Source organism: Lolium rigidum, chromosome 5, assembly GCF_022539505.1.
Source record: "Lolium rigidum isolate FL_2022 chromosome 5, APGP_CSIRO_Lrig_0.1, whole genome shotgun sequence".
NCBI classification, from domain to species: Eukaryota; Viridiplantae; Streptophyta; class Magnoliopsida; order Poales; family Poaceae; genus Lolium; species Lolium rigidum.
In genome coordinates, this window is record NC_061512.1 from 32,731,683 (window position 1) to 32,755,744 (window position 24,062).

Genomic DNA, 24,062 nt, shown 5'->3' on the forward strand with positions numbered 1-24,062 from the left:
GCAAGTCGCGACGCAGTTTTGTGTTTGAGCCCCTCGGTTTTTTGTAAATTAACCCGCAGTCCCGATCTTTCCAATGAAACTAGCATATATATCTATTTGGCCAGGTAACTTCCTAATAATTACAACAAATATGCCACCATGCTAATTTACCCCTAGGCCAGAGGGTATGACAACAAAAATAAATCATCCCGCGTACAATAAAAAATTACTATTACAACAAAAAAATCGAAAAAAGGAATACTACAATAAAGTGGTTAAAACAACATTTTTTGCCATAGATTGATTTACAACAAAAACAGCTAACAATATTAACAAAAAAACGCAAGCGATTACAACAAAAATCCATCATCGGTGAAAATTGGTCAAGCAACAATTAACTTTCTACATATTGAATTACAATAAAAATCGATATCTATTTAAACAAAAATCACAAACGATTACAACAAAAAAATCACTTGGTTATTGGCGACAATAAAATCTACAAAAGAATTCCAATAAAAATGTTGGCTGTTTACAACAATAGTTAAATATAAAAAACAACAAAAAAATTGGCTATTTACGCACATGATTTTTTGCTCCAGGTTCATTTACAACAAAAAATAATCTATTTTAGCAAAAGTAACAAATGATTAACACAATAAAATCATGTGTTTTTAGTAAAAAAAAGAAGCTGCCAAAAAATAAGCAGTAGCGTTGCAGGCCTCTACCTAGCTTTTTTCTTTTAGCAAAAACAGGCTTGAAGCAAGTTACGGGCTGGGGCAAGAAAAGCGGACTAATGGACCATCATGCAACGCCAGCTAGTGGGCCATCATGCAACGCAGCTACTGGGCCAGATTCCCGGGCGAGCGAAGGAGGTGCTGCTGCGCGAGCGAGGGACCGATTTTCTGGCTCCCTTCGGTCGACCGAACGGAAGCGTTTTCCTTAAGAAAAGGGTGCTCCACCTTGTTGAACACTTGGAATTAAGGGTAGACAATGCTGAACGGTGAGTGAACACAGCAAGCAGCAAGTAATCAAGGAAATTGAACAAAAAAAAAAGTAGAAACTGGAGATGCGGGGGATCGAACCCCGTGCCTCTCGCATGCAAAGCGAGCGCTCTACCATTTGAGCTACATCCCCTAATGTTCTGTTTTTTGCTAATTTGTTCTCTAACTCTTGTTGTAATTCGTAATTTAGTGACAAATTAACGATCAACACAAGGTGCCATAGATTCGAAAGCATTCAAACGGTCGCGGGAGTGGTCAAGCAAGGTCCAAGGGGAAAAGCAGAGCTGCCATGGCAGAGACCCGACGTGTCGACACCTCATTGCGTCTCCCTCCTGCGACTGCGAGCGCGCACCCACTCACACTCCATTCCGTTTCGAGCTCGCTCTCTGCTGCCTTCCACACCCATCCCCCACCTTCTCCTGCTTCCACTTCGAGAGAGAGAGAGAGAGAGAGAGAGAGGGAAGAGAGAAACCCTAGCTAAATCGCCTCCGCCGCCGCCGCCGCCAGAGCAGAGAGCAGCGAGCTAGACCATGGACCTCCTCGAGATGCCGCTGCCACACTTCTTCGAGAAGACCCTCGGCAAAGGTACCTGCTTTCCTTCCCTTCACCACTGCCGTTTGCCGCTCCGCGCTAAAACTCTACCTTGGTTCCCTTCTTCTCCCCTTAATCCACCGCTCATGCTTTTTTTCTGCGCGCGCGATTGGCTACCAGACGAGGACGAGTGGCCGCCGGAGGCGCGCTTCCTCGTCGCCGCATACTACGGCAACGTCCGCCGCCTCAAGGGTACGTAATAATCTACCGATTCTCCCACAAAAAAGTCGCCTTTTTTCTTCAATTTTCCCCGCCGGTCGATTTGGGTTCTCGGCTCCATCGATTGGTTCAATCGTCCTCTGCTTTTCTTGCTGCGGAGCGCACGCGCGCTAACCCGGCCATGCCCAATCCGTCGACGCAGAGATCGCGAGGCGCCTGGACAGGAGCGGGGGGAGCAAGGGCGCGGACGCCACGCTCGCCGCCACCACCTACCGCGGCATGAACGCGCTCCACGCCGCCGTCGGGGGGCTCGGGAGGCTCGACGCATGCCGTTACCTCGTCGACACGCTCGGGATGGACGTCAACATGTGGGACGCATCCCCAAGTAAGCCACTCACTCCATCCGTCCGTCCGCCTGTTTCTTTCTTCCCATCCGAAGCATCCCCGAGCAAATCATTAATCTTGTTTACGCGCGCGCGGTGCAGGGAAGAAGACGCCCCTGGAGCACGCCGTGGCCGGCGGCAACCTGCCGGCCGTCAGGTTCCTGCTTGACCATGGGGCTGATCTCCACCAGGAATGTGAGGAGGGCGCCACTGTTGTCCATCGGGCTGCAATGACAGGTACTACTACAGCAAGCTAGCTAGTACAAACAGGGGAATCCATTGCTGCGGTTGCATTTTATTTTATTTCAAACATCAAGTGCTCTGGCATTTTTCCATGATTAATTTAATTGCCTGGATTGTGAGCTCTGTGTCCTGTTTCCTGAGATTTTTTCCGGAAGCTGCTCATAGTTTTCTATGAACCTAACCTAGTCTTGCACCAGGAATGTGAGTAGCATTGATTATTTGTCCACTGATATTCTAGCATTAATTTGGAACTTGCTCTCCCAACACATGTTACCTCCCTTGTGTGCTAGCTATTACTTTCTAGCAATTGCAACTTAGAGCAAGTACAATAGAGTCTAGTCAGCTGGCTATAAGACATTAAATAATATATCTTAGATGAGTTGAAGGAGATAGAAGGGGAGAGAGAAGAGAGGTGGGCTACTATGCAATAGCCAGCTCTTGCACGTGCTCCTAGGCACTTTGTGAGAGTGAAATGTGGGCTATGTGTTAGTAAAGTAGTTCATTCTTATAGCCAACTATTATACATGTTAGCTATATGGTGACTACAAATGACATGACATCTTGTTATAGCCAACAGTTGGCTATACTATTGGAATTGCTCTTAGAACTTGATCCAATAAATGTTGCATTGTGATATTAATCTAGCCATTAAAACTTGTGTCTTTAATTTGTTGCCCCAACACTTTAATTTCTAAAATGTAAAATCGTTGCTTTGCTCTTTTTATCTGCTCAAACCGTGGTTGTCCAAGCATGGCTTGCTTGCATAATTATTCTGATCTTCTGCTTTCCCTGTGCTTCTTCAGGGAAGTCCGAGATACTGAAACTGCTGCTTTCTAGAGGAGCCGAAGTCGACGGCAAGTCAGAACAGGGGACACCGCTGTGTCTCGCGGCCCTTAAAGGACACGAGAGTACTGTGGAGGTTTTGTTGGAGCACCATGCAGATGTACACCATTCTTTTTATCCCTTGACCCTGCACGACTTATGCTGTATTTCCTTCACTTGAAACTAGTTACTTACTTGTGGCCATGGCCTAGAATTTGCTCTCTCAAGGACCTGTCATTTTACGCATTATTGTGGCATGAAAATGTTTATAGTAGTCTTTGGTTCTTACAGGTCAACATGGTTGTGCCTTCTTGTCTGGCAACACCTCTAGATGCTGCAGTGTTTGCTGCTTCCAAGCATTGTGTCAAGCTATTGATTCAGGTATATAAGCAGCCGTTATCTACTAATTAATATGTTGTTCCCTTGCAAGAGAGGCTCGGCTCTGTCTAATTATCTTCTCTTGTACACACATATTTGGCAGGCTGGAGCTAATGTGAACGATGTTAATAATAATTCCTTGGCAAGAGCTGCAAGCGAAGGCTTAACTGAAATTCTTAAGTGCTTGTTGGAGGCAGGTGCAGATCCAAATCGTCCTGATGAGGTGACATTCTCTCTTGTTTTTCACGATATCATAGTGAGCTGATTGACTTTACAGCATCAGAAGTTCTAGACTTCTGGCACCAGCAAAATATATATATGTGACACTGGTGTGGCACAATTACATAACATAATGCCATCTAGTGTCTGAAAAATATGGCAGTAGTTTATATGTGCAGGGAACAGAGGATGGAAGCCAATAAGTCTAATTTCGACCAAAGTAGTGCTCGAGTCTTGAATCATTTGGGCATCAGTTGAATGGGCTTATTTTGGCATCAAGACTAATATGTTTGACACTGCTTTATCATACGATTAGTTTGATTACTATCAGTTGCCTTTATGTTTCTACACAACATTTGATGTTTCTATTTTATGTTTGCCAATTTTCTATGATCAGGTATATATGTATAGAAAGTTACAGGATACTATCTACGGTCTAGGCCTAACTTGATGATACCAAATTAATAGTACAAGCTGCATTCTGGACCATTTGTTCTGTTAATTAGGCATTTGTTTTGGTGGTGTTGCATCATTTTGTCGTGTCCATATGGGGAGCAGGATAATTCTTAGATTACCAAGGAACCATTCTATTGTCTTTTTTTATCTTCAGTATTGCTTCAGAATAAACATTCTTCTTCTGCTTGACAGTGTGGTATAATACCAATAGAGCTAGCCGCTGTGTATGGTACAAGGGAAGACGTTGAGCTTCTATATCCTTTCACCTCCCCAATTCCAGATGTGGCAGACTGGAGCGTTGATGGGATAATCAATCATGCCAAACTGGAGCACATGCAGCTAATGGTATGTTGCTGCGGCAAAAACAATTGCTTGCTCCCCATGACTTCTAACTCCCCCATGCAATTTTGTAGCAACTCTGTTAATAGGCAATAATTCTCTTTTTCTATCACAAATACTAAGTCACTTGTTACATCATTTTTGCGCATCAGGATTTTTCGAATGCATGGCTAATGTTACTGTATGTTGCTCAGGATGATGACGCGGTTAAAAAGAGGAAGTCTGTCCTGAAACAACAAGGGGATGAAGCATTTGAGAAGCAGGATTACGCAAATGCATCAGTGCTCTACACAAAGGTACACCGTTGTGCAACTTTTTTAGGAATATAATCTGTTGAGTTAGGAAGGTACTAGCTAGTATCATCATCTCCCATCTCCAAAGGTAAAGCTTGATGTGTTAAATATGAGCTAAAGCAAAATCAGGAAAAACTTGAGGTGATGAACAAATGCCATGAAGTTCCAGCACACTCTTGCCTATACATATAGGCCTTGGATTAGTTTAGGCATGGAACATCATATATTCATATCACCTGTTGAAAATACATTTGATGATTTAATATGAAACTGAGTGACTGTACTAATCTGGGGTGATGTGTCCTCCAATTTTCTTTCTTTTCAAGCAATCTTCAGTTTTATTTTCAACCTCACTTGAACCTAACAATAAAACAAGACAAAAATCATTTTAGCTAGCAAGCAGTAAAAATATACTATTGACCAAACTTTCAGTTCAATTTTTACAGGCGCTCAGGGCTGATCCGTTGGATCGTAAAATGCTGGCCAACCGGAGCCGCTGCTGGCTCCGTCTAGGCGATGCAGAGAAGGCTGTGAAAGATGCGATCAAATGCAAGAATAGCCACGAGGGGTGGGCAGAGGCACACCATCGCCATGGAGAAGCTCTGATGATGCTGAAGGTGCACTAGAAAATCACATTTCTTGCATTTCATTTTGGCTGGCCATGCACTTAAAATGTGTTTCCTCAGGAGTATGAGAAGGCTTGCGAGGCGCTCACACGCGGCCTGGAGTTGGACCCCGAGAACGATGAGATGGATAAGCTCTTCTGGTAAGACAAGAGATCCACCATTTTTGTTAACACAATTTGTAGTTTTGTCCAACTGAAAAAAAGGATTAGTAGTTACCTTGTTAAACTGAGCTGAGCGAGTCATTGGCCTGTTTGGTGTTCTGATGGGTCTGTACTTTCAGGGAGGCGATGGAACTTAAGAAGAAGAAATGATGCCTGCAGAGGTCGCCAGATCAAGGCCCCTTTTTTGCGTTTTCAGAGATAGTTACAGTCTTACAGAAGCTCTGTCAGGAGTAGTAGCAGCATGTTGCTGTTAATTAATCTTGAAACAATGGCTCTTGGCGTCATTTTGGTGACAGTCTAGTCTAGCTAGTCTGAAACTAGTAGATGCAGTGGTAGGTTACTGGCAGCAGCTTTTTGACTTGTGTGTGCCTTGGGTGGCTTTGAACTTGGATGGATGGATGATGATGGATTGGGTTTGGGATGCTGAGAGAAGTGAAAACTTGAATCTTTATCTTTACCCCAGAAAAATTGCAAGTTTGTTATGTCACAGTTAACTGTTTTTCTCCCTTGGCTCATGGTCGGTTAATCGGTTCTTTTACATGGATGTTTCCTGATCCTGTAGTTACCGAAAGATGGACTGCTGGCAGGGGAGTGGTCTGAAATCTAGAACTCACACCAAAATGCGGTATGAATTTGCACCAAATCGTGATGCTGTATTGACTGAACCATGTGATGTCTGTTCACCGTCAGTCGGCACACCTTGTGACATCTGCTTATCACCGATCACAATATTATTCTTATTACCATCCTCAAACTTTACTGCTATTTTGGATTTCGAATATAATAAATCGTGCAACGGATCTTGACTGAGTAGCAGCCAAAGAACAAAAAAAAAATCATGTTTAAGCTTACGAAAAATGCAAAATCTCTCGCTACTTACGAAAAAAATGCAACTGCAATTCTACAGTTAACCACGACAGCTAAAGGTTCGATTCGCGCGGGAAAGATGAAATATTTTCCCGCGGAAAGAAAAATCTAGAAGCGGAAACCACCTCAAGGCCCATCCATCCATCCCTCCCTCCAAAAGGCCCCAGCCTTCCAGCCCACCTAACGGAGCACGCCGCCGCCGCCGGAGCAAGTCTCCCGTCTTCCTCCTCCCAGGCCCCAGCGAGCGACGGCGAGCGGCGGCCGTCCGCCACCGCCGACGAATCCCGGTACGTCTCAATCCGCCAACCATTTGTCTCTCTAGCTACGTGGTAGATTTGTCCTTCGGCTGCATTCGTCCCGAGATTCATCCATCTCTCGACGCTAGCTGTTGTGTTCATTTGGGTGCACCGAGCGAGTTTTGGCCATAGCTTTGTTACTCGGTTGGATTGATCTCGAATTCTTCACGCAATAAATCTATCGCGTAGTTGAACTCTGCAAAAATACCACCCATTAGTCTTTCAATCTCGCACCACCTCCCTGTCTGACTTGCTGGGTACTTTGCGCTTCCATACTTCCAGCTTTACTGGAATTTGTAGGACAAAGTTGAACTGACCGAATAACATTAAGTACCAGTAACATCTCCATCATTGTAATTGTAGGACTGCACGTCACGCTACTCTATTCTGTATCTTTTCTTGATTCAGACAGTTCACTGATTTTTAATTGTTTCAGTTGCTGAAATTGTGTTATTAGCCAATATCTATCGCCGCTAGCAGTTGTGTTCATCTCTCTAGCAACCTGGTAGATTTGCTATTCCGTTGCATTCGTCCGGAGATCCCCCAATCTATCGCCGCTAGCAGTTGTGTTCATCTCTCGAGCTGTAAGCCGAGCGAGCACTGGCCATGCGTAGTTCTGTTGCTCGGTTGAGTGGATTTGTTGCTTGATCTCGAGTTTTGATCAAGACGAAACTGCTAGTAACCTACCACTGATTAGGCTTTTATTTAGTTATTATATTATTTATTATTATTCTGTATGCTTCCTTGGGCAGTTGGTGCTTCTGACGCATACTTTCAGGTGTATACTGAGATTTGTAGCATAAAGTGGCCTACCAAGTATTGTCAGGCTGAACAACTGATTGAATAACACCGCATAGCAATGACATTTCCATCACCCTAGGACTGCATATAATGCCACCCTGTTCTTTCTACTTTCTTGCTTCAGCCAGTTCATTGCTTTTTGTTGTTTCAGTTGCTGAAATGCTGTAAGCAGACAAGGTGAATTTCTCGTTTTGTTAGTCCAGGATCCAGATGCTACTGGCAGAGGTGTTCAGAGCAGGAGCCTGCATCGCTAGGGTTTCTCGACACGCATCCCAAGTATACCACTACTAGCTAAATCATAGCACATTGCTTGTCAAATGCCTTTCGTTCCAAACCGAATGCAGATTTTTGCTCGGGAGGTTGTGTAGATTGTTACTTGATTGTCTGTTGTGTGGACACTTATCTTTGTATTGTGATGGCCCGTGATCTTCATTTCCTTTTTTTAGTAGTGGTATAGAAAACACCATATATCTTGTGCTATCATGGTGCTTCTATTGTTTTCTAAGAAATAGTGAGCCTTTTGTGTTTTTATTTGTGTAGTGTTCTGTGCTGTATAGTTGCCTACAGTTGACTAAACTACGAGCTTACAAGTTACATCTTGCTTCTTCAGATTCAGGCTGTGAGATTTTTCAGCGTTACTTCTGCACCCGTTTCTCGGCTTGCAAAACGTCAGTCTCTGGCCATCAGTAGCCTAAGAAGATCTTACAGCTTAAATCAACCTCGGCTTATAGCCATGGCAGCCGCTCTTGCCAATGGCGATTCAACGAACGGCCTTCAGAGGAACTACCAGGTTGTCGTTGCTGCTACCCGTGACATGGGCATTGGGAAAGATGGAGTCTTGCCGTGGAGGCTTCCTCGCGACCTTAAGTTCTTCAAGGAGCTTACGCTGACTACGGCTGACCCTGCAAAGAAGAACGCGGTCATAATGGGACGGAAAACCTGGGAGAGCATACCCCTTAAAGCAAGGCCTTTACCTGGCCGTCTGAATGTCATATTGACTCGGTCTGGTAGTTTTGATTTTGCAACTGCCGAGAATGTTGTTATCTGTGGAAGCATGAACTCTGCCTTGGAACTTCTGGCGTCCACTCCCTATTGCTTGTCTATTGAGAAGGTTTTCTTGATAGGGGGTGGGCAGATACTGAGGTGAGTTGTCGCCTTCTCCAGGAACTTTTTCTACCTGTGCTGTGTTATATGTATTCAGCTGAATTGCAGTGCTATTGTTGACCCTGTCTGCAAAATCGTTCTGCAGGGATTCGCTTAATGGACCTGCATGTGAGGCTATCCATCTAACTGACATTCAGTCAAACATTGAGTGCGACACCTTCATTCCTCCAGTTGACTTCTCGGTGTTCCAGCCATGGTGTTCATCTTTTCCAGTGGTTGAGAGCAACATTAGGCATTCTTTTGTGACCTATGTTCGTGTGAGGAAATCAGTTTTGGAATCTCATGACTCGATTGGCAAGGAATCAACTGAGAATGTTATCAAGAGTAGCAAGTTTGAAATCGAGAACTTCTCTTTTCTCCCTAAGATGATATTCGAGCGCCATGAAGAGTATTACTACCTCAACCTTGTCGAGGATATTATAAGGCGTGGTGCTCAGAAAGGTGACAGGACTGGAACAGGGACGTTGTCTAAATTTGGTTGTCAGGTATTTCTCTATTTTTCCTTAATATTTACTTTGATAAAAACAGAGAACGAACCTTGTCTTCCTTTTTCCTATCAGATGCGCTTTAACCTAAGGAAGAGCTTCCCCTTGCTGACAACAAAGGTATGCATCTATTTGCCCTGGACTACACCTAGCTGTTATTACTACTTAACAACACTTGGTCATGTCGAGAATTGCCTCCTTTTTTACTAAAGAAATAAAAAATAACAGTAAAGAAACAAGGGAAAACAGTGATTTGAAAATCGCATCTGTTTCCCCAGTTTTCGTATCTTCCTACTGATTCAAACCTAGTGTCAATGCATGCCACCTAGGTTGCTGCCGCTTTCTCTATTTTGCGATGCTTACTTGTATATCCAATCAATTATGATACCGCTGTACTTTCAATCTTACTATAATTGCATGGGCTCAATCAACACAGAGCGTTTTGCATTATCTGATTTGTATAGTTAATTAGTTATTGTCTAGGAATAGCTATATATCTCACTACGGAAAAATAAGCTGTGCGGGATGTATTCTGTTGTCGCAGCTTGTGACCCTTCACGGTAGGAAGATGCTTATCCTTTCATTATTTCAGTAGTGATGATCGTGAATGCTGATACTTGGGTACTGCTGCATAACAGTGTTAATGTCCTTAAACTGTCTTGGCCTACGTTAAACTCTGAATTGAGAGCTTTGGTATTCCCCTTTTGCTTTAATGAATAATATGATAGCATCTGCTCTTTACCAGAGGGTGTTTTGGCGTGGTGTTCTTGAAGAACTACTGTGGTTCATCAGTGGCTCGACAAATGCAAAGGTACTTCTTAAATGTTTTGTTGGATCAGTTGCTATCATTTCTCATTTTGTATCTATACTCAATGCTTTGGTCACTTATCATGTTTATGCCCCAGGCTGTATCCACAGACTAGAATGCACTCTGAAAAACCTGCGCTTCATCTTGTTGCACCCTGTATCCACTGTCCATGGCAAACAATTCCCATGGCTTTACACTATTTGTAAGATAGAATTATGGTGTCTGCCAACTTTATAAAACCTGCACACCTGCAAGATTGGGTGCATGATCTCTTGACTTGAATGAATTTTTAGGAGTCTTTCTTCCATTAGTTGATTTCCATTGCTAGTTGGGAACTTCTCCTTTTCATATTGCTGCATTGAGATGTTTGGGAGCACCTTTAGATTTTTTGAACTTTTTTATTGCAAAGTCTCATGTGGTGTCTGCAAGTCTTGGAGAGGGTTTGCTCAGTTAAGCGTTCAAGAGAACCACATTAGTTTTACTTGCCCATTCACACAAATAGCTCAAGGCTTCCAAGCTTTTGAAAAGCCCATAGAAATGTTACGTGATCCCCGGATATGCATGTAGTTGTTCTTAGAGACCTCTAATTTAAAATTTGGAATTTTCTCCCTGCTTTCTAACTGAAGTAATAGGTTTCTTTGTGTTGCTCGTTTGTGAATGTGTTATATGCTAGTTAATAAGTTGGGTACATGCTCTGTTAACATTTTTTTTTGTATGAATCATATCTGCAAATCTAGTTTCTGTACCCGTTGAGATCCTGGGTTGTAGTGATGGCCAGTTGCGCAAAAAAGTTGCTATCCTCCACGCACCTAGGGTTGAGTGCCCCTCTTGTATTAATTGAGACAAGTCTTATCCCTCATATCCTGAAAGAAAGTTAATGGTACCAGTTCCTTTAGGTGTATTTATTAACATGCCCAGCACTTCAGGCAAAAATATATGTTAGTAGTTTTAATTTTTCACATGAACTTACTTTGCTCCAGACCTCTGATTTTGGTACGATATGTATTATTTTCTCTTTGTAGGTTCTGCAGGAAAAGGGTATTCATATATGGGATGGCAATGCGTCAAGAGAATATCTTGACAGGTATATCTCTTGGATTTAAGCGACTAAAGAACAATGGACACTACTATTTCTGAGATCTGATCTACCTGGCAATATTTTGTAGTGTCGGCTTAGCAAATAGGGAGGAAGGTGATTTAGGCCCTGTTTATGGATTTCAATGGCGACACTTTGGTGCTGAGTAAGTTCCATTGCTCACTCTCCCTCTCTCCCTCCCATCCCCCCTTACTGTTTCTATCCATCTTTTCTAAGCAATGATGATATATACAGATACACCGACATGCATGCTGACTATACTGGAAAAGGTTTTGATCAGCTAATGGATGTGATTGACAAGATCAAGAATAATCCTGACGATCGGCGAATCATCATGTCTGCATGGAATCCGTCAGATCTAAAAAAGATGGCCCTTCCTCCCTGCCACATGTTTGCACAAGTTAGTATATTATTATTAAGCTTTGGTAAAATCCGAGTCTAGTTTCTTTGGGATGATTAACCATTAAGAATTTTTCACTTAACGTCTGGTCATTATGATGTTAAGCCTGGTGAGCTATTCTCCCCTCAGAATGTATCCTTTTCGCAAGTCAATTGCAATGTTGTTGATATGCTTCAAATGTGAATGCTATTGGTTCTTATTCTTGCATGGAACCAATCGATCCTCTAGAGTCTAGATGTACTTCTGCCTTATAAATATGGTAGGAAGGTAGACATATTTCTTGTGGTAATTTTATAGATAACAATCATGTTGCTTATTATAAATTTGTTCTTCCAGTTTTATGTTGAGAATGGGGAGCTATCGTGCCAGATGTATCAGCGCTCTGCAGATATGGGACTTGGCGTTCCATTCAACATTGCATCATATTCTCTTCTGACGTGTATGATTGCTCAAGTCTGTGGTATGTTCTTACCTACTTCCTTAGAACGCTCTCGTTAACTGCAAAGGCCACCACTTAATTTTCAGTTGAAACATTGTTTACTGCTAACAATAACTTAGTCTCCGGCTGTGCGGCATGACGGTGTGCTAATTTCGGTTGATGCTGGGTGCAAGTGCCAGGGAAACATTTTGGGGACTTCTGAAACTCAAATACCTTTTTTACTGTCCGTTGCAGTTATTCATGAATCAGTGTTAGGCTGTTCTCTATAAGGAAAATTGATGAGTTGCGACTCATAAGAGCTGCTTTTGTTTTTCCCGCCTATTTCTTGCGTTTAGTAGGCAGTAGTACTTGGGAAACAGGCCATCCTGCAAACTTTACCCTGTCTCCAATGTTGAAGATGCTTAACATCCTTGTCTTATCCTGTTATCCACGTATCATCTGTTTACATCTGTATGCAGGTCTCTCCCCTGGAGATTTCATCCATGTCATAGGGGACGCCCATGTCTACCGAACTCATGTTCGAGCTCTAGAGGAGCAGATCCAGAAGCTGCCCAAGCCGTTCCCAGTAAGCACATCTGAACAAACATATTTCATTCAGTATCACACTATTTGCAGATAAGAAAAGTACTAGTACGATTTTACATGGTCCTTGTCGTGCAGATTCTGAAGATAAACCCTTCGAAGAAGGACATCGATTCTTTCGAGGCTTCGGACTTCAAGCTGGATGGCTACAACCCGCACAAGAAGATAGAGATGGAAATGGCAATATAGTGGAAGCGTTTCTATATCATCAGAGTACCACACTCGCTGAAAGTTCGTCCGAAGGTGCAAATTGCACCCGTGTGTTTGATCGTGGACTCTAGAAAAACTGTCTCCCCTTTTTATTTGGAGCACAGTGATGACTCGAATGTGTGAGTTGTTTGAGTTTTGGATGGGCCGACTGGTTTGTGCCTGGCGACGAAAGACCAGATTGGACTCGGAACTTGTAAGAGATGCATCTGTTTGCTAATTAACTGAAGTGTCTGTCGATGTGCCCATGGTGCTGTAGTTTTTGAACTACATATATCCTCACTTTGAACTTTATCACTGCTGTCACGTTTTTATCTCCGTATAGTTCAAGAAAAACATGAGATAGATAAAATGCAGGATGCCTGACATTTGAAATAAACTCATGTAACTGACTGGCATTGGCAACATAGGAAAAAAAAATACTCATAGATCGACGACGACGCAAGAACATCATGTGTTGTGCAAAAAAAAAAAGTGGTCTTTGCGTATGCACAGAAAAAGTTCAACCTTCAAATCGAGTTTGTAACGTGGATAAAATTTCAAAAATCACTAGGCTCGTTCAAACATGAAGACTACTGGGCTTTTGCTGTGTCTGGGCTAACACGAAGATATAGCTTGCTGGGCTATATCCACCAGCGCCACTTCTTCCTTTTCCCTCCCCCACTCTCTTCTTCCCCGCCGCCGCCGCCTCGCACCAACCGGATGGACGCCACCACAGACCTCGCGCGCTCGCGCTCGCGCCGCCGCCGGCGACGCGACCGCTCCGCCTCCCCGCCACCAGGTAACGTCCACACCCTCCCTCTCCGTTCCGACGATCAACCAACTGCCGACTCCTAACACTCGTCCGCTCCCCTCTCTTCCAGCCACGGCCGATACGAACAGCGCCGGTCCGGAGTACGACCTGAGCGAGCCGACCATGGCGGAGAAGCTCGCGGCCCTGAACCTGCCCTCCGACGTGGACGGCGACACGGCAGTCGCGGAGGAGACAACAGCCGTGGTGGTGCCGCCCAGCGCGGACTCGGTCCACGTCCTGCTCAGGCAGGCTCTGAGGGCCGACGACCGCGCCGCGCTGCTCGGCTGCCTCTGCAACAGGGACGACAAGGTGCGAGCCGAGAAAGCTCACTTTTTTTTGTTGTTTTCTCTCTCGCTTTCTTCGTATCTGCGATGCTCGCTCGCGTTGGTTGGTTGCAGTTTTATTCGTGGGGTGCAGCGCACCGACTGATCTCCCTGTCGTGCGTGGGAGCAAATTTAATTTGATTGATTTGCTCCATGTTTGGTGATTATGAGTGGATTATGTTGTTGGTTAGCCTAGTTCCATGCCCTGATTGATTAGCGAGCAATGCCTGTTGCGACTTACCCATGGCCAGTCACACTTGGCCTAGTCAAAACGATCGGAGAGGTTACCAGGCTGAGTTTCGGTTCGAGCAAATTTAGCCGTTGTTCTGCTGTGCTGGTTCTTAAGCTGCCCGTTTTCAGTGAATTCCGCCAAACAAAATTGAACATAAAGTTATGGCCAGGGCGCCGCAGTACCAACGGCTGGTGTTCCATACTGGTCTGTTCTAGCATTAGTCTACTTAACCACCAGCTCTGCTAGAGGATCACAGCTTTGTTCATGGGATGCGGCGCGATGGCTGTTCTCCGGCTCACGCGTACGATTGAGTGCATTCGCGCGGGTTTAAATTTTCTCCATGGGGAGTTTTATTGTGTATCAATGTGCAAGCAATGCTTATTACTTTGTTATAGCTTCCCATGGCACTTACACTTGGCTTAGTCAAAACATTGAGAAAGAGAACGAGACTGAGTTTCAGTCTAATCAAATTTAGGCGATGTTTGATTCGGTTGGTCTATATGTCAAACGAATTCCTCCAGGCTAAATTGGAAATTGAGACTGAAGTTATGACCAGTTTGAAATCAACCTGCTAGGGGCAACCCACTCACAGTTTGACAGATGTTATATGCCAGTGGTTCTCAAACCAATCAGGTCATCGAATATGACAGTTTCATACCCAATGTTTGGCTTACGTGCAGGTTATTGTGAAGTCGGTATCACTTCTGACACCAGCAGACGCTGTGAAGCTTCTCAAGTCCTTGATATTGCTTATGCAATCTAGGTATGATACTGCTTTTTGAGCCTCTGGTTTACAAATTTAGCACAGAAATGGCTGGGGCGCACCTCGGTTGACGTGAAAGCGCAATTCTTTTTGTTCACTTGCGTGTTTGACTGGATTTATCATGGGTACTCGAAGTCTCAAGACATTTTTTCTGCTTTGTACTGAGGCCTCATATCCACTCTTTTTTCCGCCTTGGCAGGGGGTCGGTACTGGCCTGCTTGCTTCCATGGCTACAGTCTTTGCTAATTCGACACATGAGCAGCATAGTATCTCAGGAGTCCTCTCTGGTGCTGCTCAACTCGCTCTATCAAGTGAGTATTTCCATCAGAGTTCAACTGCAGTGTTGTGCTGATATAAAGTAGCTCAGATATTTCTTTTGTGTGTGAATTAAACTACTCCTAGCTCATATAGCCATATCTATGAAGAGAATATAAGCAGTGGTGTTTATTTTTAGACAGTAACGTTTTGTGGTGTGCATTTCTTTTCAGTTGATTGATGCAAGAACATCTACCTTCGCATCGTCACTCAAATTGTCTACCTGCCTAGATTACCATTTTAGCGAGGTAAGTTTCATCCTTGCAGAAAAGTCGACTGTTTGCAGCATCGCAACCGCGTGTGTAATTAATGCATGTGTGTTCCAGATCGGTGGTGATGAATCCGACGAGGAAGAGGGAGCACCTGTGATAATCTACGAGGACAAGGACTCTGATGAGGAAGAGTCTGAAGTTGATGATGATGCTATGGAAACTGAGGAGAAGGAGACAGACGAGGAAGAATCTGAAGTTGATGATATGTAAAAGACAAGGAGAGTGAAAAATATGACGGCATTTTAACTTTGTGCCTTCGTTATACCTCTACTGTCACCATCATGAACAATTGCGACACTCTGCGTTAGTCTAATCTGTTGCGTCTTGTAATCATACATATGCCAGAAGCATTAGGTAAGATGATTTTGTTTAACGGGCTATTGGTGACACTGGAAGTTTTGTTGATCATGGTGAGTGCGCTAAAATTTGTCGTTGCCCTTCAAGACTGTTATTCATGTCCCTCCCTCTATTCATATTTGCTTTGCGATACCAAATGCATTGCTTGAATTTGAGATGGTGTGCAACAGACAGTTTCGTACAGATTGGTTTAGATAACAGAAAAAGCAAACCCAGATCAACATCAATCTGCAGAGCTAAATATTAACCAGGTACAACTTCCATTGTGCAAGCTACGAACATATGAAGAAACAGGCAGAAACAGTCTTCAAATCTAAATAGAACAATATCATCAAATTGCCTAGAGGCGGTTAATCACTTAATGCGATGCAGGAGGGAGGCTACTCAAACGGCATTGCAGCGGCCATGTTTGCCGATTGTTATCATCTAGCTACTGAGCATCTAGCTACTGAGCTTCCGAAAGTTCTATTGGAACATACCTATCACGAGGCAAACACTATGGCTCACGAATTAGCTAGAGTAGCCCGGGGATCAGATGAGCAAGTTTGGCTTGATGATTCACCAAAGTTTCTTATACCCTTGTTGCTAGCCTGACATAACTATGGTTTTCTAATAAATAAAGAGGTTTAAGTTGTTAAAAAGGTAAGAAATCATCATTCAGAATTTCAGATAGTGTACGACAAACAAAACCAGATAATTTACAGCAAAACATAAATGAGCTGACAGAACAGCATACCCAGATAACACATCACATGAACAATTTTTGTAGAGTTGGAAATTTACCAGGTACAACTTCCGTTGCATGGTACCAAAATAATATATGAAAGAGGCGGCAGGAACAGCCATCAAAATCTAACTAGAACCGCAAAAGGCAAGTACAAAGTGAAGGAAAAAAAAGAGGGTAAGAACCGCATCCAGTTCAACCCTGTTAGTAACAACAGCACATCTTCAGCATATACATCGCATAAAGCCAGCCTCCTCTCCCCACCCTGTTCCGGGTTTCAAGAAATCCAGGCTGCTCAGCTTTCCATACATAAACTACCACCAGATCCATTGGAGGGACAAAAAAATCAGAAGAAACGTATAATCCTTTGCACATGGATGTACAATCATGTTTGTGGTGGCATGTTGGCGTAGAGGAATGTGTAGAAAAGGTCCACCTCCGGCATACTCCGGATGGTCTGGATGTGCTTGTTCTTGCTTGGTTCCTCGAGCAATGCTGAACTCAGTTGAGCTACTCGGGCCAAGAGCTTCGCCAAGGGAAGTCCTGATGGGGGAATCGTGGCTCCAACCTGTGTACCCAAGTCCTCAATCACCAGATCAGCTACCTTCCTCAGTGACATGTGCATGATATTTCTGAAATCATCGCTGCAGACAAGAGGTTCCAGTTGGATTGTGTGAGATACTGTGGAGTCTCTTTTGAAAGACAAATGCAGCTCTCAAAGAAGTCGAAATCAATGCATGGCATTCTCAACAGTTAACTATCATCTACAGTAAACAGGCAACACGGCTCCAACATAACAATCAAACATGTTCCTCATCACGTTTTAGAGCTAATGGCCCATAAATCATGTGAGCAACTGTAATGGTAGAAGAAAATGAGATGAACATGCTGGCCAGCTGGTAACCAGCTTTGCATTAAATGGTTAGTATCATTCTAATTTCAAGGTATGAATATGGTTCCCCCTAAAAAAAGGATGAACATGGTTGGTTTCCTACCAATCAGAGCTAGCAGTTACCATCGATCAATTCAAGATTTCAAGTTCAAAATTCTCCTGAATTTCCTTTAATTTTCTATGAGTTAGGTTAATTTTCTAAAACCAAACAAAATATTTAGATGGGTGCTAGCTAAATCAATCAAAATAGATCAAAACAATACATCAATACCGGAGCTACAATGCTACTACTACCCATCAACACCAATATGGTAAGTTACATCACGGAACTGGCTACTACGTCCATCCCAAAGCTTAAGGCTATATTATTTTTAGAAAGTCAAACTATGTCAAGTTTGACCAAGTTTTTAACAGATGTCATTAACATGCAAAATACAAAATCAATATTATTAGATAGATAATGAAATATATTTTAATATGGCATCTTCAAAATATCATATTTATTGATAGATTCTTCTAAAAGTTTCGTCAAACTTTACTTGGTTTGATTTTCTTTTTAAATATAAGCCTTGAGCCTTCGGATGGAGGTAGTGTTACTTTTTATGTTTCTACTCCATATATGAATATATTATACAGTGATTTAAATTAAACACGAACTCATACAGAGTACTTCAATTGATCCACTACAAAGTAGTAGCCCCATAACAATGGTGTATCATGGATGCTACTGGAAAAGGGAAAATAAACTGCAGCCTCATCCTGTACTACTTTCTCCAGCTATATCTCAACTTGATAAACCCACTCCATCATACATTGTTTAAACCTCAAATGAACAAACTAGTTGCTTATATATAAATTGGCATATGACATTAATTCAGAGGGTAGTGTTCGAGCGATTCAAAAGAAAATGGATGAACGAAAATATATGAATGGGTGTCAATATACAGATTTGAGAAAACAGCAGCATCATGATGCAAACTACAGTAAACCAGCATATATATAATACAAATATACAATACATGGAAGTTATATTACCTTGCCAACACTATGCGTGTCTCAGTCATTAGCTGATCAAGCTTTCTAACATCCATTACAAGAGATGAGTCATCAAAGCCGCTACTGGCCACAGCCATCAACTGTGCATAACGATTGGCATTCTCAGGTACAAGGTAGTTTATCCATGAGTTATCGTCACAAAGACTCATGAACTGGTCCGATATCTCTAACATCGTTTGTAATACTTGGTCCATGGTCATGGGGTCTTTCAATTGCTTCCTGCATATTTTTTTCCATGTTAGTACATCAGGTAATCTAAGCTATATGAGAATCCAGTATACTATTAATGAATTAGAGCTTTGCTATAAAGGGATTTCGTCATGTAGAAGTGCAACAATAATCTAAATAAGAAAGTCAGCATATTCTTGATGAGCTGGGGCTTTGCTATAACGTTTCGTCATGTAAAAGTGCAACAATAGTTTCCCTAGGGACTTGTTGATTTTGTTTGTTACTATTCATTCGTTTCTGAACATGCTGGCAATACAATAATTGAATGACATGTTGGTAACAGAACAATCATATGAATCAGTGCTTTGCGATAAAGGATTTCGTCATGTAAGAGTGAGTGCAACAATAATTTTCCTAGTGTTCCCGCAAAAAAAAAAAATTCCTAGTGACTTCTTAATTTTCTTTGTCTCTATTCATTTGGTGCTGACATGTTGGTAACAGAACAATCATACAAATCAGAGCTTTGCTATAAAGGATTTCGTCATGTAAAAGTGCAACAACAATTTCTGTATTGGCTTCTTCATTTTGTTTTTCTTTATTCATTCAGTGCTGAACATGTTGGCAATACGACAATTGGCTGGCATGTTGGTAAGAGAATGGTCATATGAACAGGGAAAGAAATACTTACTCTTTCAAGATTTCAGTTGCAGCATGTTGCATTTGCATGATCAATGCAGTGATACCATATGTTGCGAGGTAGTCAGCAGTTGCAAGGAAGTCTTTATGCCCGTTTCTGCTAAAAGTGTCAGATTCAGCCTACACAAAAGTGAGATATTTCAGTATCAGGCAGCAGCTTTGTCTCAACGGAAGTCACCCATATCGCAGTTCAAAGGTCTAAGAGTCTCAAGTGCAATGATCAATACCAGAAAACAAAAACTGAAGGAATCAGCCATGACTTATGCACAGGGGGATCACTCGAGCACAAATTTACCTGTAACTGTGCGCCATCTGTACCGCGAGCAAAGTCCAAATAGAGATGTCTGCCTAATATGGTAACCTGGACTCTAACATATAAGCTCAGCAATGTCATCGCCCACAATGAAGACACTGTCCTTGTGAAACCTAATAGCACAGGAAATGCATAAAGAATTAGTAAAATGGATACCCAATCAATGCCCTATGCTCGCTGATGACAAGCCATGCAACAGGATGAGATAGGCCGAGTATCGATCATACTCAGAATTTTAATCCTGTCCCAGGTGTCGAGCTTCTCCTTGGGCGTCAGCGCGGCGGAATCTCCCCCCTTCCCTTGCAGCAGCCTCTCGGTCAAGTGCGAGATGTCCAGCTCCTCGATTATCCGCGAACGGAGGTAGTGCATGGCGAAAGGCAGCGTGGTCGTGTCCGAGATCCTCTGCACGTTCTCGAAGTGGGCTTGCAACCTGACAGAGATCAAGTACCATCGAATTAGCGATCCTAAAGGTGCCTGGTTTGCAAATGCGCCGCAGATTGGTCTCAAAGTCTTGCTCTATGAATCGCAGGCTACTAGGTGACTGTAGATAAGGAACCAATGAATTGATTGTTTGGATTCTAGCAACATAGCTGCGAACCAAAATAAATGCGATGCGGTAGTATCCGAGACCCTCTGCACGTTTTCAAAGTGGGCTTGCAGCATAGCAGAAAGTAGCATTCTTCTAACGAGCATAAATGAGTCTGCTTTACTGATGCGGCACAAACTGATCGGAACATCTTGCTAGTTCCATAAATCACAGGCTACATTACATTTATTTTTGCGGGAATCACAGGCTACTACTCAATATCACCACTCGCTCAGACAAGCGATCAATGAATCAATCAATTCTTGTTTTCTTGCAACCATGCCATACCAGTAAGGAAAAATGCATAGCTCAGTTAATGCTAGAACTGGATGAATGAGAACCACAGGCAGGCAAAGAAACCTAGTAACTAAAAGGACTTGTGGAAAGAAAAAAGCTGGTGTTTTGTGGTGCGCTCACTGGTTCTTGACGAGCTCGTCGGCGGCTTGCTCCTCGAGCTGGCGCTGCTCGACGCGTACGAGCTGCTTCTGGTGCGCGTCGTAGAAGCGGTAGGCCGCGTAGCCGGCGCCGGCGACGCCGAGCGAGAGCAGCATCTTCCACCGGTGCCGCGCCCAGAACCCCTTGCCGGGGGCGGAGCTTAGCTGGAGCATGGCCGCGGGAAGCTGGATCGTCTGGAGGAGAGGGAAGAAGGGTTACGATTGCAGGGAAAAGAAAATTGTCAGCCGTGAGGACGATCGAAGCCAGCGAGACCACCGGCAGGATGAGTCCGGATCGGGTGGACCTACCGGAGGAGAAGTCCGGTGGAGGTGCGGGCGAGGAGGAAGACGAGGATGGCCGGAGGAGGAATTCCGGCGGGGTGGGAGGGGATCTGGGCGGAGACGGGGGTCGTCCGGCTCCGATCGATGACGTCACCGGACAGGGGGAGAAGGTGGGGATAAGGGCTGGAAAATTGTTGGATGTGAAACTGTTTGAAATACAGTACAAATCAAAGAGATTGTGTTTTTTTAAAAAAACGAAAATACGAATCCTAGTTCACATATTTACAGAAATTTCATTTACTAGCAAAAATGCCCGTGCGTTGCACCGGGATAAATAAATATTCAAATGCTCCTGTAAGGTATTTGTATTGACACTTTTCGTCTAGGTCACTACCGTAATTAATACTAAATATCCATCAGTAATATGCTACATGCTACTGTGACACATTGCGTATGCTTTGCTTGGTATAAATTTATCCGATTAGTTAACAACAGTTAGGCGTGCCTTCACTGGTTCAACTAACAGTCAATTCAATCACGCTACACCGTACATGCGGTAGTGCCGCATCAATATACCGTTGACGTTAAGAAGAGAAAAAGAAGACGAATAAATTGTTGGCTGCTATTACAGTTTAACTATATTACAAAATTATCCCCAAATAAACTCTAATTTGCATGCTACCAAGATATAAAACTACATTCATTGTCATCCATTTAGCTGTGATATAAAAATATCAAAACAAACACAATGGCTCACAGGATAGACTGATTTTGTACAAATAGGGACTATCGTGTTGTCTATCTTGCAAGATTCTTCACATGAAGCTAATAATAATTAGATCTAATAACTATTGAAAGACCATAAAACCGATCTTTCATGGTAGAAATGTCATCTCAGATGTTTGATGTGTTCACATGTTGAAATGCCTGCTCAAACTAAACTGAGTTAGTGTTGTAACTCAGCTTCGTAGGCCATTACCATAATTATTAATCTGCATAAACCTCAACCGTTAGGTCTGTGTGCAAAATTAAATTGCGTATCTAAACTTTCCAGGTGGAGGCATATTTACTATTTTTGTGTGCACTTTACAGATTCAGAATATGATTTCACGGTTGAGAAATTAAAGAAGAGGGCCAACAAAGTTTTTGCTCTCCTCGCACTTATTTTGCAAAGCCAAAATCATAGAGATATAAACCATGGAACAGATTTTTTTTCTTCTCTGAATTCTACTTGTACATCGCGAGAAAGCCTCTCCTAGAACCCAAACTGCAATTACTGAATCGCAGCCAGCGGAAACAACGGGCAAAAAAGCCTCTCCTAGAACCCACTTTCCGTTCGAGTTGACATAGCGGAGGAGCGCCTCCTTGTCGCCTCGCCGAGAAACATCAGGACCCTTACGACGGGACAAGCTTGTTCTGCCTGGACTGCAGTAGCACTTAGTGTGGCTTGGGGCTTAGATATCACCTCACGTCCTCGCTCCTCACCCCTCCCAATGGCGCGCTTCTTCTACTGGTTCATGGCGACAGCGTCGAGGCGCCTCACGACCCTTGCTCCGTTCGCCAACACCAGTATTGGCCTATCGAGCTTGGTCCGACCAACAGTGGCACCTCCCCAAGTCAATGCCCCTCATCAGGCTTTATTCGTTTTTCCTTCCTCTTTTCTTTTCCTCAAAATCGTCTGATATCCTTCAGATCATTAGATATTAGCTCCAAGAATGATGCGGCTGCTTGTTTTTTTTTCTAACGGAGCTTGTTGATAATCCTAGAGACTTTAGAGAATAGCAACTTACGAAAGACCAAAAAAGGAGCTCACCTAAGGACCTGCCGGTGCAGAGCCCAGACCAGACTGGCCCACAACCTTGCTTGGCCCAGGTAGCAACCGAGCTGACCACCCAAACCCTATCCGATAACCTCGTCGGTAGACTCCATTCCCCTGCAGAGTGCAGACCACCACCACGCCGCCCTGCACCAGTTCCTCGGCACCTTATCTACTCGTTCCGCCTTCTCTCCCTCCGATGAGGCGCCCGACGCTGTCGGGCATGGCTCCATCGCTCGCACCGGGATCTCTCCTCCGGGTCTGAGGCTTTTCCCAATTTTGTCTGATCGATTCCGACCTTATGCCACCAGCCTGCAATTCCTCTATTCTGCTTCTTTATTTTCCTCCACCAAATTCTGCGGATCGTGATCCTTTCATTCGTTTAATTCCCTCCTTCAATCGGGTCCCTCAGCAACGTTCGATTCCTGCGTTCGATCTTTACTGATTCTTGTTGTTCCAAATCAGCTCGTTATAATCCAGAAAATTTAGACATATAAATCGGTGGAACTCATTATAGACGAGCGAGGTGGGACTATTGACACGAAATATTCGTTCGTGAGCCAGCACTGCGATATTTTGAACAAAAAAGCCCAATGGTGGCCCTGTTCGAGATCTGGACCCATGGCGGCCGGGCGAGCCTAGTGCGTGCGCGGCGGGTGGAGTCTGCGGGAGAGGAAAAAAGGGGGACGAACCGGTATGCGCGACAGAGCAGTTCTGAGAAGCTAAAATGAACCGGTACGGTGGCATTTTGATGTATTATGTGGATTGGTGGGAGGGCAAAACCGTCCAAAAAAAAGTTGGACGAAAAATCCTAGAAACCTTAGCTCCTTTATTATTAGGTATAGATTTCACAATGAATACCGTAAATATAGATTAAAAAATAGTACATGGTAGAGATACACGAGATGACTTGAATTGTTTATAAAATAAAGTCTAAACGATACAAACAAATCTTTAAGGTTTTCAATTTTTTTTCTTTCATGATACAATCTTGTACTTTCTAATAGAAGTCAAACATTAATAGAAGCCTATAGACATGCAAATACAAACAAAAGTTCTCCAATATTTTAATTTTAATGTTCAATCGGATTGGGTGGATATACATTTTGTTCCATGTTGTGAAAGGTCCACTGATGTATTCATCACTTCTACAAACATACACTGACGGTGTGAGTAAAAGGAGTGCCCGATTTTTTTTTTTTGCACGAAAGGAGTGCCCGATTCATATTGAGCCCGTTATTG

General features: G+C 43.3%; 4 protein-coding genes and 1 non-coding gene across 5 annotated transcripts; 3 read left to right on the forward strand and 2 right to left on the reverse strand.

Moving 5' to 3' along the window:
• Positions 1-1,043: 1,043 nt before the first annotated feature.
• TRNAA-UGC lies at positions 1,044-1,116 on the reverse strand. Its single transcript has one exon. It is a non-coding gene; the product is annotated as a tRNA-Ala (tRNA).
• Positions 1,117-1,513: 397 nt separating this feature from the next.
• LOC124655822 (poly [ADP-ribose] polymerase tankyrase-like) lies at positions 1,514-5,976 on the forward strand. The gene is made up of 11 exons (XM_047194659.1): positions 1,514-1,766; positions 1,936-2,118; positions 2,219-2,353; positions 3,163-3,302; positions 3,473-3,562; positions 3,663-3,782; positions 4,427-4,579; positions 4,768-4,869; positions 5,313-5,483; positions 5,553-5,632; positions 5,773-5,976. The coding sequence occupies exons 1-11, from the start codon at positions 1,514-1,516 to the stop codon at positions 5,801-5,803; spliced, it is 1,458 nt and encodes a 485-aa protein (XP_047050615.1). The 3' UTR covers positions 5,804-5,976.
• A 1,830-nt stretch (positions 5,977-7,806) lies between these two features.
• Positions 7,807-12,812, forward strand: LOC124651986 (bifunctional dihydrofolate reductase-thymidylate synthase-like). Its single transcript, XM_047191008.1, has 11 exons — positions 7,807-7,893; positions 8,234-8,760; positions 8,867-9,266; positions 9,342-9,386; positions 10,012-10,077; positions 11,097-11,158; positions 11,241-11,315; positions 11,405-11,570; positions 11,907-12,030; positions 12,468-12,574; positions 12,670-12,812. The coding sequence occupies exons 1-11, from the start codon at positions 7,828-7,830 to the stop codon at positions 12,778-12,780; spliced, it is 1,749 nt and encodes a 582-aa protein (XP_047046964.1). The 5' UTR covers positions 7,807-7,827; the 3' UTR covers positions 12,781-12,812.
• Positions 12,813-13,500: 688 nt separating this feature from the next.
• On the forward strand, positions 13,501-15,926 carry LOC124655824. The gene is made up of 6 exons (XM_047194660.1): positions 13,501-13,579; positions 13,662-13,900; positions 14,827-14,909; positions 15,109-15,220; positions 15,398-15,472; positions 15,551-15,926. The coding sequence occupies exons 1-6, from the start codon at positions 13,501-13,503 to the stop codon at positions 15,704-15,706; spliced, it is 744 nt and encodes a 247-aa protein (XP_047050616.1). The 3' UTR covers positions 15,707-15,926.
• A 647-nt stretch (positions 15,927-16,573) lies between these two features.
• LOC124652477 (peroxisome biogenesis protein 3-1-like) lies at positions 16,574-21,167 on the reverse strand. The gene is made up of 7 exons (XM_047191492.1): positions 21,032-21,167; positions 20,706-20,917; positions 19,930-20,132; positions 19,685-19,815; positions 19,382-19,509; positions 18,505-18,744; positions 16,574-17,221 (listed from the first exon to the last, which is right to left on the reverse strand). The coding sequence occupies exons 2-7, from the start codon at positions 20,894-20,896 to the stop codon at positions 16,963-16,965; spliced, it is 1,152 nt and encodes a 383-aa protein (XP_047047448.1). The 5' UTR covers positions 20,897-20,917; positions 21,032-21,167; the 3' UTR covers positions 16,574-16,962.
• Positions 21,168-24,062: the final 2,895 nt, after the last annotated feature.

What these genes read in the sequence shown, in the direction of transcription:
- LOC124655824 (XM_047194660.1), top strand. Translation starts at nt 13,501, where the DNA reads ATGGACGCCACCACAGACCTCGCGCGCTCGCGCTCGCGCCGCCGCCGG. An exon ending in TCTGCAACAGGGACGACAAG is followed by an intron (nt 13,901 to 14,826) that starts GTGCGAGCCGAG and finishes GCTTACGTGCAG; the next exon opens with GTTATTGTGAAGTCGGTATC. An exon ending in ATATTGCTTATGCAATCTAG is followed by an intron (nt 14,910 to 15,108) that starts GTATGATACTGC and finishes CCGCCTTGGCAG; the next exon opens with GGGGTCGGTACTGGCCTGCT.
- LOC124652477 (XM_047191492.1), bottom strand. Translation starts at nt 20,896, where the DNA reads ATGCTCCAGCTAAGCTCCGCCCCCGGCAAGGGGTTCTGGGCGCGGCAC. An exon ending in GCAACTGAAATCTTGAAAGA is followed by an intron (nt 18,745 to 19,381) that starts GTAAGTATTTCT and finishes AAAAATATGCAG; the next exon opens with GAAGCAATTGAAAGACCCCA. An exon ending in ACACGCATAGTGTTGGCAAG is followed by an intron (nt 17,222 to 18,504) that starts GTAATATAACTT and finishes TCTTGTCTGCAG; the next exon opens with CGATGATTTCAGAAATATCA.
- LOC124655822 (XM_047194659.1), top strand. Translation starts at nt 1,514, where the DNA reads ATGGACCTCCTCGAGATGCCGCTGCCACACTTCTTCGAGAAGACCCTC. An exon ending in CATGTGGGACGCATCCCCAA is followed by an intron (nt 2,119 to 2,218) that starts GTAAGCCACTCA and finishes CGCGCGGTGCAG; the next exon opens with GGAAGAAGACGCCCCTGGAG. An exon ending in TGGAGCACATGCAGCTAATG is followed by an intron (nt 4,580 to 4,767) that starts GTATGTTGCTGC and finishes TATGTTGCTCAG; the next exon opens with GATGATGACGCGGTTAAAAA.
- LOC124651986 (XM_047191008.1), top strand. Translation starts at nt 7,828, where the DNA reads ATGCTACTGGCAGAGGTGTTCAGAGCAGGAGCCTGCATCGCTAGGGTT. An exon ending in GGGGGTGGGCAGATACTGAG is followed by an intron (nt 8,761 to 8,866) that starts GTGAGTTGTCGC and finishes ATCGTTCTGCAG; the next exon opens with GGATTCGCTTAATGGACCTG. An exon ending in TCAAGAGAATATCTTGACAG is followed by an intron (nt 11,159 to 11,240) that starts GTATATCTCTTG and finishes AATATTTTGTAG; the next exon opens with TGTCGGCTTAGCAAATAGGG.